The sequence below is a fragment of the Eretmochelys imbricata genome, chromosome 3, assembly GCF_965152235.1.
Source record: "Eretmochelys imbricata isolate rEreImb1 chromosome 3, rEreImb1.hap1, whole genome shotgun sequence".
NCBI classification, from domain to species: Eukaryota; Metazoa; Chordata; order Testudines; family Cheloniidae; genus Eretmochelys; species Eretmochelys imbricata.
The window spans coordinates 77067708-77081052 of NC_135574.1; the positions used below are offsets into that span (position 1 = coordinate 77067708).

Genomic DNA, 13345 nt, shown 5'->3' on the forward strand with positions numbered 1-13345 from the left:
GACTCAGAGCTTCCCCTGTGATTAACCGTAGGATGTTTGTCAGACCCAGCTCAATAATGGAGCCTGGAATTCCACTTGTCTAGAGTTTCTGCTCATCAGTTTCCCTCTGCTCCTACCTCTGTAGAGTTTAGGGGCTAGGATACAAAGAAAAGAAAGAAATTGGGATTGTGGTACGAGAAATACAGGAAGCCAACAGAAGCACTACTGCCAAACTGAAGCATTCAAAAATCAAACTGACTTAAAAATCGTAAGCTTTTTTTAGGAATTAAAAAAAAAAAAAAATCAGACTTCAATCAGATTTTCAACCACATGTGAGTTGTGTCTGAAAGCTATGTGGAAAGAGGGCTGTCAGGAAGCCAGTTGCTACACAGAAAATTCAAAGGACGTTAAAACTGATACTATTTGAAATTTCATACACGAAGACCAACTACAGGAAGAGAAAAATGGTAATTTAGACCCCTTTTTATGCCTATTTGAGAATACAACTTTAACTACCAAGCTGCAACCAGTAGCTCCTATAATTAATACTTAAAGCTATTCAGAAAATGCAGCTGGTGCTGAATTCTGCAGCCTGCTTCTTAAGCTGTGTTTCTTTTTGTGAGCATACTTAACCTTCACGTTGAAGTTAATGAATGATAGGTCCATTCTAAACCTGCTCTACAACAGACACTGGCTGCCTGGTGGTTTCCATTTTGATTTTGAGACAGCAGTTTTGACCTCAAAAGTCCTAACTGACTTGGGACCTACCTGCCTCTCCCCGTGACATACCTCAGTGTAAACTGTCAGCAGAAGCATCTTACCTGAAGCTCCAGTCAGTATAAGATTGGGGGGGGGAGGGGCGGGGGGAGATAGAAAGGGAGGCGGCCATTCTTCATCAGGACCATGGGCTTTTGAAATTCAGTTCCTCCTCAGGGCCACAGTTGTCCAAGTTTGAACATACTACAAGGCTTCCCTAGGGATGGGGAGAGGTTTTGTGGAAGTTTATTGGGGATTGAATGGGGAATATTGATTAATTTTGGCTATAAATGTTTTGTCAGTGGTTCATTTAATTTGAACTGGGGTAACTGCTGGGTCTGTTTATCAGAGTACTGAGTTTTGTTTGTTCGTGTTTTTCTAAATAAACACTGTCCAGAGCCTTGTTGACAGGCAGGGACCAAAAAAAAAACACACTATGTGTGGAAGAATGGGGAACAAGGGTAGAATCATAGAACATCAGGGTTGGAAGGAACCTCAGGAGGTCATCCAGTCCAACCCCCTGCTCAAAGCAGGGCCAATCCCCAATTAAATCATCCCAGTCAGGGCTTTGTCAAGCCTGACCTTAAAAACTTCTAAGGAAGGAGATTCTACCACCTCCCTAGGTAACGCATTCCAGTGTTTCACCACCCTCCTAGTGAAAAAGTTTTTCCTAATATCCAACCTAAACCTCCCCCACTGCAACTTGAGACCATTACTCCTTGTCCTGCCCTCTTCTATCACTGAGAATAGTCTAGAACCATCCTCTCTGGAACCACCTCTCAGGTAGTTGAAAGCAGCTATCAAATCCCCTCTCATTCTTCTCTTCTGCAGACTAAACAATCCCAGTTCCCTCAGCCTCTCCTCATAAGTCATGTGTTCCAGGCCCCTAATCATTTTTGTTGCCCTCCGCTGGACTCTCTCCAATTTATCCACATCCTTCTTGTAGTGTGGGGCCCAAAACTGGACACAGTACTCCAGATGAGGCCTCACCAATGTCAAATAGAGGGGGATGATCACGTCCCTCGATCTGCTCGCTATGCCCCTACTTATACATCCCAAAATGTCATTGGCCTTCTTGGCGAGAAGGGCACACTGCTGACTCATATCCAGCTTCTCGTCCACTGTCACCTCTAGGTCCTTTTCCGCAGAACTGCTGCCTAGCCATTCGGTCCCTAGTCTGTAGCTGTGCATTGGGTTCTTCCGTCCTAAGTGCAGGACCCTGCACTTATCCTTATTGAACCTCATCAGATTTCTTTTGGCCCAATCCTCCAATTTGTCTAGGTCCCTCTGTATCCTATCCCTGCCCTCCAGCGTATCTACCACTCCTCCCAGTTTAGTATCATTCGCAAATGTAATGTAAAGGTAATGTAGGCTGGGGTGGAGCTCAGGTGGGGGGAAGTAGTAAAACAAAGAGGAGGTCACATTTCCCCCTACACCAGACCCAGGTAAACTTGCTCCATGGAATTTTTCTGGACTCTGAGAAAATACACTTAATATTAGTGTTAAAGGGAAAGGAAAAAAACACAAGTTACTTTAAAAAGCATTTGCTAACAGCAAATAGCTCATAAATCAGTCCTCAGTCTTCTGTGGCAAACAAAGTAGTGCAATCTTGAAAAGTTATTTTTAAAAAACAGAACAAAAACACGTCTTGTGTATATCCTCTAACCTTCTTTTGATCTTGTTAGAAAACCATAAACTTCAAAGGCAATACACCAAGGTACCTTGGGATTGTTTATCTACTGATTAATGATATGTAACATCAGGATAAGTTTCGCTTATAAGTCTTTCATTCTTCTGACATTTCATTTTTTTCGTATTTATCTTTTCCATTGTATAACACTGAAAAACTTGCCCAATCAGTCTATTCATGACAGATATGCCTGTTGCAAATTAGATATATATAGTTTTTGGATTCTAAGTCTATGTGCTTGTAAATATGTATCTACCTATTTTTATACATACACATACAATCAAAAATTAGTAGACTGGCAAAAGTGTAAGAATTTCATGTGTTCATCTAGATACAAACGAACATCACACATTGTGAATAAGTGGCGATAATATACTTTTGTATTATAGATATTTTCACATAATCATTGAATTCCCTTCTACTCATATTTTATATAACGTTTAACATTTTGTCTAGATATACATGTGACATGCTGAATAGTCTGCTGTCATACTGAATGACACTCCAGCTTCTTAGTTTTAGTTGTTCAGACGTTTCTTTTCATGCTATAACGTGGAAAACAGAATTCAATAAACATTTACAATGAACTTTCATATAAGCTGCTTCTTCACATTTTTCTCCTGAATTTCAGGGTCCACTTTAATTTCTCTCTGTACCTGTAACATGTAACCAATTGCAGGAAGTATAATGGTTGTCTTTTTATTTTAAGATTATTTTGTAATGGTCCCCGAGTTAATGGTGTTACAATAGAAGTGACTATTTACAAAAAAAAAAAAATCTCAAAAGCATCAGTATTTTACTTATAACTTCTAAGTATTAATTGGAGAAAGAATCTCTGAGGGAATAACATTCAGTAAGTCACGAGCGGATGCAGTAATTTTGCAATATTTCTGTTTTAAAATCTAACTGGAGCAAAGCATTCTCCAGTTATCCTAAGGAAGTTAGGTTTGTTAAAACACTCCTATTATTTAATTAATTGTTTTGAAAGAGCCATTATGGTGGCTGCTGTGTGTGTGAATGGGATATTAAGAATAAAATACCATACACTAAATCTTGAGAAAAATCATTTACACAGCTATCATGGCTAAACTCCAAATGTACCATGTCAATAACAATGGCTCTCTATTCTCATATACAGGTAATTGGCTTCTTACATGTCACTATCAGTTATGTCATTATCAAACTTATCAACAATCTGAAATATGTTAAAATCATTTATCTGCAATGTAATGTATATAATCTAATTTGACTACATTTGTTCATAGTGGAAAATAACTGCTGTATGTATTCGAAGAGTAAGAGTGAGGCAATACCTAATGAAAGCAGATTTCTTACAGTTATGAGCTGAGAGAAACCTTGTTATGGGTTGAAACTGATATGTAAACATGCCTTTCATTTGATATATTTGTAAGCGACTTAAGGGACTACACCGAAAACAGGACATATTAGAATCTAGCCAGAAAATAGCACAATTTTATTTCACAGAATTATAGAAACGTAGGGCTGGAAGGGACCTCAGAAGGCCACCTTGTCCAGCCCCGTGTGCTGAGGCAGGATTAAGTATACTTAGACCATCCCTGACAGATGTTTGTCTAACCTGTTCTTAGGTGGGGGATTCCAGACTATTCATACAAATACTCCTTATTTCCCAGTGTATAAATGATGAGAGAATTTTACAAAGCACAGCGACTTCAGCAGACAAATATCAACCCACCTCAATGCAAGATCCTCAGAGCATGCACATGGAAACAGCCACTTGTCACACCATCTCAATAATGCTAGTTACAAGTCTATTGCACACTTTGTTCTAGAAAAGGACTATTTTAAGTTACAGAGATTCATTTGCATGAAGACACTAGATTATGCCAGTAGCAAACAAACATCAAAACACAACCAACTACAATGAAAAAACTGCATGAAAGCACAACCCAAAACTAGCAATAAATTTCAAAGCATTATTGCCCTAATGGAGGATATAACAAAGTAAGCCAGCTTTTCGCAAAATCTGCTGAATTACAAACTGTCCCAATGGCCCCACATAAACACAACAAAATGGGCAATGAATTAATGGGACTGTTGTGATGAAAGGTGACTGCCAACCACCCAGTATTTGTATTAAGCAGGGAAGGGTTTTTTGAGAGTGAATGGGGAGGAAATGAACAGAACAAGGAGAGAAGTTAAAAATAGTTAAGAAATATTTTAAGACAGGTGATTAAACATTTTAAAAGCTTCCTTGAGATTATTGCTTGCAATCCATGAAAGGAAATGCCACATTTTTTCCCCCTGACGACAGTCCCAAAATGCTACTCTAAAGAAAGATACTCTTTCCTGCTCAACAACCTTCATGAAGGAAGCGGGGACGCGGGGGAGGAGGGAGCAGTCTTTTTTCTTATCAAAATTCAAGTTTAACCACAATGACAAAGAACATTTCCTGAAAAAGAAATTTAACATTTTCCCCTGCAAAACAAGTTAGAGGATGGCATTTTCATACAGATCAGCAGCATGCTTTTGGTTTGTATACTTGATTTACAAGACTTCTTTATTATCATTAAGACTTATTATGGAAGGTGGTTATTCTTCTCAATCCCCTTTCACTGTAGCTAGTTTTAAGGGAATTTTTAAACCCGTTACTTAAATATCTTAAGCATTAAACATGGATAAATTAGGTAACACTCTGTGGCACCACTTCAGTGTTTCTACTCCCTTTCAGAAAAGCTACAGAGGGATCTTTAAGTAGTTTGAAATGTTGATTTTCTAAAAGAAAGTTAAAAGGTTCAGTTGAACGAAGTACTGAAGAATTATGCTGGAAAAGGGAAAAAAGAGGTGGTAGTTTTCCTTTCAAAATTCACTCCGTACTCCACACCAGTGTTCTCTGATGGGTAAGCCACCTTCACCAGTTGAAGTGTCTGCTCTCTCTTGCTCAGCAGACTCCTTCTCAGGTCCAGGTCTCCTCAACCCAACGCTGTCCTATTACAGGACACATTTCCACTCTCCATCTCTACTCATCTTTCTTCTGACACATTATTAGTCCCCGTCCCACTCCTTCCTCTTCCAGGTTAGTAGCCACTACTCACATTCAAAGAGTATTAATTGGGGGGGGAGGGATAGCTCAGCAGTTTGAGCACTGGCCTGATAAAGCAAGGGTTGTGATTTCAATCCTTGAGGGGGCCATTTAGGGATCTAGGGCAAAAATTGGGGGATTGGTCCTGCTTTGAGCAGATGACCTCCTGAGGTCCCTTCCAACCCTGATATTCTATGATTCTATGAAAGAAGTCTACTGTTGATCAGCAGCTGAGTAACGTAAATGAAAGGCTGAGAAGGAAAAGGACCAAGCAAAACAGCAGGGATCCATCCTGAAATATCTCCTCTTTAATCCAAATAAAGATGGAAGCAGTTCACAGCATTCAGATGAAGGAATTTTACTTGGAGAGGAGGTTAGCTTACATCCACATGGAAGCAGTTTGGAACATCAAGATGAAGGTATATTACTTGGAGATGAGGGTAGCTCACATCCACAGAAAAGCAGTTTGGAAACTCAAGATGACGGAAACTTCCTTCTAGATGAAGGCAGCTCACAGAATCAGACTGATATGGAAGTGGAGAAAATTTATTCACCTTCAGAGACACGTGAAGAAATTGAAGTAAATGAAGTAGAAGGAAGAAAGGATGAGGAAGTTACAAACAAGTTACAGTATGGGGACCCAGCTTTATGGCCCAGATGTGATGACAGTGTGTGGCAAATTCTCGTGGAACATGGACCCGAATAAGTTCATGAATTTCCCTTCCCTAAGGATGGAAAGAAAAGAAAATTCTCTGCTCAATAATACTGGACTGTACACCAGACGTGAGTCATGTTGAACAAATGACGATCATTCATTTTGTGGATATGGAAAAGTCTGCAGTATGAAGATAATGTTGAAGTGCTCATAAAGGAACATTTTTGGGGTTTCATACTGCTGAAGGAGACGACTGGAGCATTTATGACAAACTATTCTACAAGAGCTTGAAACAACATCATTATCTGTTGAAAACTTAAGTGGTCAAGGCTATGATAATGAGAGTAATACGAAGAGTAAAGACAATGGTGTGCAAAGGAGAATAATGGAAATCAACCCTAGGGCCTTTTTCGTTCCTTGTAGTGCGCATTCTCTGAATTTGGTTGTCAATGCTGCTGCTAGATGCTGTTTGGAGGCAAGCAGTTTCTTTGACCTGGTGCAACGTGTTTTTCTCAGGCTCAACATGCCATTGGGAGATTCTGACTTGCCACGTGAATTCTCTGTGAAACCACTTAGACAAGATGGGAGAATCGCACTGATGCTTTGAAGCCTCTTCGCTATGAATTTGGAAATATTTATGATGCCTGAATTGAAATTTCTGATGATACTACCTTTACTGGATCATCTGGCAATATGGCGCGTTCAGATGCAGAAACTCCTGCAAATGGCCTTTCCAAGTTTAAATTTGTGACTTCACTCATTTTGTGGTAGAATATCCCTTTCAAGGTTAACCTCACCAGTAAGCAGCTTCAGGAAAAGAACTTGAACATATATTCTGCTATTCAAAAAACACAGCAAACTAAAAATATTCTGGAGGAATTCAGAAGTGATGAAGGGTTTGAAAGACCACTGGTAGATTTTCTCAGGCTTGCTGAAGAAATAGGCTTTCCAACAGAATTTGAACCAGGGCCAGTTCGCATTCAGCAAAAGAATCATCACTTTTCATATGAAGGACAGACACACCCATTCAGAACCCAAAACAAAGGTTCAAAGTGAATTTCTACTTTGCAGTCGTTGATACTGCTATTCACTCAGTTGATGAAAAAATTCAACAAATGCAGCAGCTAGAGTCAGTATTTGGCTTTCTATATAATATCCACAGCTTGCAAAAGAAAACAGCAAAACAGATAAGAGAATTTTGTATAAAACTGGAGTCGGCATTGACTCATGAAAATTCAAAAGACATTGATGCTACAGATTTGTGTAGCGAGCTTCAGGTTTTTTCAAGACGACTTAAGAAACATTCCACTCCTGAAGAAGTACTCAAGTTTGTTCGTGAAAATGAACTGACAGTTTTCCAAATATTTTTATAGCTCTACACATTCTTTTAACTTTGCCAGTTTCCATAGCTAGTGGGAAACGTAGCCTCTTAAAGTTAAAATTGATAAAAAATATCTGCGTTCAACAATGGTGCAAGAGAGACTTGTTGGACTTGCCACAATGTCAACAGACCATGAAATAGCTGGAAAACTGGATCTAAAAGAACTAGTGACTGAATTTTCAAAACTTAAAGCAAGAAAAGTCATGTTTTAAGAGCACAAAATGTTTTTTATTCTGAATGTTTTGTAAATACAGGTTAAAATTCACTGAAGAGTTTTCTTATTTCTTTCTATATTGGATGTGGTGGTAATGGCAGTTAAAGCAGGCTAGCGTAATGGATGATTTGGGATTTGTAATAAAAAAATTTATAAACATTTTTAATGCATTTTTATTTGAAATCTGACTGATACATCATCTAGCTCTCATGTTGTCAAGGTTCCTCCCCCACTCTGAACTCTAGGGTACAGATGTGGGGACCTGCATGAAAAACCTCCTAAGCTTATCTTTACCAGCTTAGGTCAAAACTTCCCCAAGGTACAAAATATTCCCCCCGTTGTCCTTGGACTGGCCGCTACCACCACCAAACTAATACTGGTTACTGGGGAAGAGCTGTTTGGACGCGTCCTTTCCCCCAAAATACTTCCCAAAACCTTGCACCCCACTTCCTGGACAAGGTTTGGTAAAAAGCCTCACCAATTTGCCTAGGTGACTACAGACCCAGACCCTTGGATCTTAAGAACAATGAACAATCCTCCCAACACTTGCACCCCCCCCCCCTTTCCTGGGAAATGTTGGATAAAAAGCCTCACCAATTTGCATAGGTGACCACAGACCCAAACCCTTGGATCTGAGAACAATGAAAAAGCATTCAGTTTTCTTACAAGAAGACTTTTAATAAAAATAGAAGTAAATAGAAATAAAGAAATCCCCCCTGTAAAATCAGGATGGTAGATATCTTACAGGGTAATTATATTCAAAAACATAGAGAACCCCTCTAGGCAAAACCTTAAGTTACAAAAAAGATACACAGACAGAAATAGTTATTCTATTCAGCACAATTCTTTTCTCAGCCATTTAAAGAAATCATAATCTAACACATACCTAGCTAGATTACTTACTAAAAGTTCTAAGACTCCATTCCTGGTCTATCCCTGGCAGAAACCAGCATATAGACAGACACAAAGACCCTTTGTTTCTCTCCCTCCTCCCAGCTTTTGAAAGTATCTTGTCTCCTCATTGGTCATTTTGGTCAGGTGCCAGCAAGGTTACCTTTAGCTTCTTAACCCTTTACAGGTGAGAGGAGCTTTCCCCTGGCCAGGAGGGATTTCAAAGGGGTTTACCCTTCCCTTTATATTTATGACACGTGTACAAATCTATTCTGAAAATTTCGTGTCAGCCTAGATCTACCCTTGAGGTTTGGGGGTGGGGCCGCCAATTGCAAGGTTCGCCTAGAGAGCCAGTTGCTAGTAGCTAGTCTAGGGCCGCCCCTGGTCCCCTGTCCTACTTCTGAAAGAGTCACTCCTTCATCCTACTAGCTTCCACCAGTTCCTGGACCACTTTCTAAAGGCGGAAATAGGTAGCAGATTTATAATGGGTCTTTCTGCAGAGCTACCTGCCCCTACTTCCACCTCAAAGCAGATCTCTCTCCTGCATCAGCAGCAAAAAGAGGGTCTGCAACAGGAAGTGTGACCACTAATGCAGAAAAATAATTAAAAGGTAATTTTTTCCACATTTAAAAGTACTAAATGATTTTTTTAAAGTGTAGCTAGAAAGTATAACTGCACTTTAAAATTAATGAACATTTGGAAGTTAAACAAGATCTTTAAAGATAATAAAAATTCGACCTCTCATCTCAAACAGTTGCTTCCTAACAAGACTGTGTAAGTAGACACGTCAGCCACGGGGAACAGTACGGCATCCGCCATAAAAAAAACAGGGTGATATAACAGGGCCTACAGATTTACCCTAATCGTAAGTTCAACTGTAAAAAGTAAGTGCAAGTTCACAAAATGTCACAATAACCTATAACAAATGTAAAGGGAATAGGTGCAAAAAAGCCAGACAAAAACTCTACATTAATCCAAACAAAAAAAAGCCTGTTAATATAACCCAAAGTTAAAATCATGTTTTGTAAACAAAAAATGTGGGTCCAAAAATTAATGAACCTAAATTGGTTTGTTGAATATTAGGTCCAATTGCTGGACATGACAAAATGGGCTATTCCACCCATCACTCCTCTTTTAGGTCCTTAAAGAAAAAGACTGTTGGGGAAAAATAAAAAACAAACAGACATAGGCTAGTGAAGAAAGCTTCACCATTACACCCCCACTGTCTCTTGGGACCCCAACCCCACATCATCCTAATCCTGAGATGTCCTGACCAGACTGGGCCAAAAAGGGGGGCCCAGGTAACATTGCTACCAGCTCCAGCTAAAATCTCAGCCACCACATGGGATCTGACTTTAACAACAGCTACAAGAACAGCTCCAGCCCATTCTTAACTAGGTTCTTTTTTCCCCAAAAAATGACAGTTATTGCCATATTTGGTACCATTTAAGAGACTGGACAAGGGGGTTTTCCTTCTAAACATTTTCTCCAGCTAAAGGGAAAGGAACAAGGGATGTTATAATAATTAAATAAAACATTTCAAATGTTTAAAATAAAAGTGTTAAGTTTTTTCCTTTTTTTTTCATCTTTAATAAAAGTTAAAAAGGATGTTCAGTGATGTGTTTGCCATGGTACTAAGCAGTCCGAGGTCTCTGTACACCAAATCACAGACCTGAATACGGTTTAACATTGGACATTGTGTTATGTTAATGCCATCTGCCCATATATTCCATCGAAGTCAATACAACAGTGACCAAAAGAAAACTGTCTCCCTATATAAACAAAAAAAAACATTTATACAATGATTTCTTTCTGCCCCAGTGCACTGCAATATCTTAAACCATTATACAGACTCATGTATAGTGATTTAAGATATTGTGATTTCATTTTTATTAGCACAAAGACAAAAACATTGATATCACTCAACTCAGCTATTGCCCCTTAACAGCTGTGACTATAGCTTTAGCAATATGCCACGTCTCGAAAGCTACCAGAATAGTCACTGCCTTTTACCTTCAAGAAGAAACTTGTCTCTAGCCCGTTAATGCCAAGTGGACATCTTTTTTTTGTATGTGGAAAACTTGAAATAATGAGTAAAAAAGGAAAGTTTGATATCTGTGTCACTTTAAATAAATTCTATTACAGTATTACGAATATAACTACTGTACCTCATTCTGAAGTTCGTCACCACTTTTACTAGACGCAAGCATCTCATATAAAGTGCAGCAGAGATCATCTGTTGTTGGTTCTCCAGGGGTTCCTTTTAGTGATTCATTTAGAAACTTCCCAACCTCATACCACAGAAAAGAATCATCCACTTTTTCCAAGGACTTGTGATCAGAGTTATCGCCATAGCAATTCTGGAAGTGTTCCAAATGGTTATTCAGAAATTTGTTGTAATCTAAGCTTATAGTTTTCTGTTCAGCAGCCTCACCATTTATTGGCAGTTCTTCAGAGTGATCCAGGTCATGCATGTCAAATGAAAATACTATATTTTTACCAAAGAATACTCTGTTATCACCATTTTGCTCTTCAGCAATCTGTATAAGTGCAGTAAGCTGTTCTTCAGTGAAGTAAGAAGCAATCCGGCACGTGGCACTACAGGCGGCAGTAGCAGACGACGATGGAAAGGGCCCAAACGTCTGCCTGATTGCTTTTGTTTCTTCATGACCAACGCATTCCTTCATGTGAAACGTCTTAAAGAGAAAAACAGCTCCACTTTCAATTGCCTCTTGTCCATTTTCAGTTCCTACTGTGCACAAAAACAAAAGAAACTTCACTACCTAAATTCTAACAACTACAATAATTCTCTTTTACTGCCTATCACATAAATGTATTCAATTTGTTGCTCCAAATAGTGCCATATGAGCAATTAGAGTGACATGAATCTTTAATCTAAGAATAAAACAATAAGAGTAAGTTGTTGCAGGGTTTTACAGTTAGAAAAGGTGTTGTAATAATAAAGCATCTAGATTTTACTCTTTTTAGTTGTACTTTTATTTATTAAAGATTTCTATGTCTATCATTTTGATACCCTGTATCAGTGGTTCTCGAACTAGGGCCGCTGCTTGTTCAGGGAAAGCCCTCATTGGCCTGCGACGGCGAACAGTGGCCAGTGGGAGCCGCTATCGGCCGAACCTGAGGACGCAGCAGGTAAACTAACCGGCCCGGCCCATCAGGGGCTTTCCCTGAACAAGCGGCGGCCCTAGTTTGAGAACCACTGTCCTATATGAACTTAAAAAAAATAAACCTATTTTCACACCATCAATATTCTTTGTACAAACCAACGTTTTTTAAAAATTGGAGAAGTGTTGAGAATGTAAATCAAGTAACCTGACTGAATGTTCTAATTTACTTTAGAACACAAGACAAAGACAAAGCTCTTCTCTGCTACCCTAGCTCGATTCAGCCATTAGGAATTTACTGCATACTGTACAATACATACATTCTAGTTTTAGAACTAATGCAACATCATGTTTATCTGTATCAGTTAATGCTGGATACAGATATTTTTCTATGGACAGAAACAGAAATTTACAGTGTGCTCAAATCAACAAAAGCATAAAGAATATTAATTTTACCATCTATATTTATAAATCAGAGTCAAGAAGAGCTTCTTGGGAACCAAATGCCAAGAGAACCTTTAACTTAGTTGTTGCTCGTTCTGATGATGATTATTTCATTTGCCTTGTTCTTGTTTTGTCTCTTTTTACAAGTAATACGTAAATATACTCATTTATAGCGAAATTATGAAATATGTAATTTTGACAGACACTGTATACCCCTAAGTTTTGTTTATTTGCTTACTGCTGTTCTGGGATAAAAACAAAAAACAAAGAAACCCAAAAAATCTTTTGTACTAAATTAGCTTTAATATATCTGGCGCTTTGGGAAGCAAAAGGGCAAACAATGAATTTAATTACATAGTTTCTAATGTAGCTGCTCCCTGGTTACTTTTAATCCTTTTTAAAGTGTTTCATTACTAGACACAGATATCCCAGGAATCCAATGACAAAAAAAATCCATCCACCAACACCTCCTCAAATATTCATGCTTAAGTACAAATCATATTCCTTAAAGTCACCAAGAATATGATGCTGCTCTACATCTTTGAAAAGTTTCAGGTTTTTCGTTCATAGGCTAGAGAGCAATTACTTCTTTGTACCCCAGTAGAACAAATAATGCTGTCAGTCACAGTGCGAGTTAGTTCTGATTAAATATTTCTAAGACAACTCTGAATGCTGATGATTGGCTAACTGTAAGTGATAGCACCTATGCCTGACTGAAGACATTGGTGTTGAGTTTAAAGCACAGTAGCAGGCCAGCCTGAACTTGTTTCTATACCTAGGATAGAATAAACTAGATCTCTCTTTGCTCTCTAAGCAATGAAACCTGAGTTAATCTAATCAGCACCAAAATATTGAGAAAATATCCTTAGGAATTCCAACAGGTTTCAATCATATTAATTCTGAGATCTGAGTACATCAACTTTTAACTTCACTTCCTCCTCAGAAAAGCACTGGACATGAAGACAAAAAACCTCAAGAATTGGGATGATGAAGACGACTCAATAACTAGTTCTGTGATGTCACCATCTGTTCACACAAAGAAATTGTTATAGTGTATATAGAGCCGAATAGCCAGGATTTAAAATATTCTTCATCAAATATAAGAAGAAAGTAATTACAAATAAATTGATTTTCTGCACAAGGATTTAA

General features: G+C 38.5%; 1 protein-coding gene across 4 annotated transcripts in view; it reads right to left on the minus strand.

The window, feature by feature from the left end:
• Nucleotides 1-13345, minus strand: part of ASCC3 (activating signal cointegrator 1 complex subunit 3) — a 524193-nt gene that overhangs the window by 477969 nt on the left and 32879 nt on the right. For 3 of the 4 annotated variants that reach the window (XM_077812868.1, XM_077812866.1, XM_077812869.1), the window contains exon 4: nt 10796-11379. In XM_077812868.1, coding sequence (XP_077668994.1) covers nt 10796-11379 — 584 coding nt within the window. The remainder of the gene's footprint in view (nt 1-10795; nt 11380-13345) is intronic. The other variant, XM_077812867.1, reaches the window with a different exon arrangement.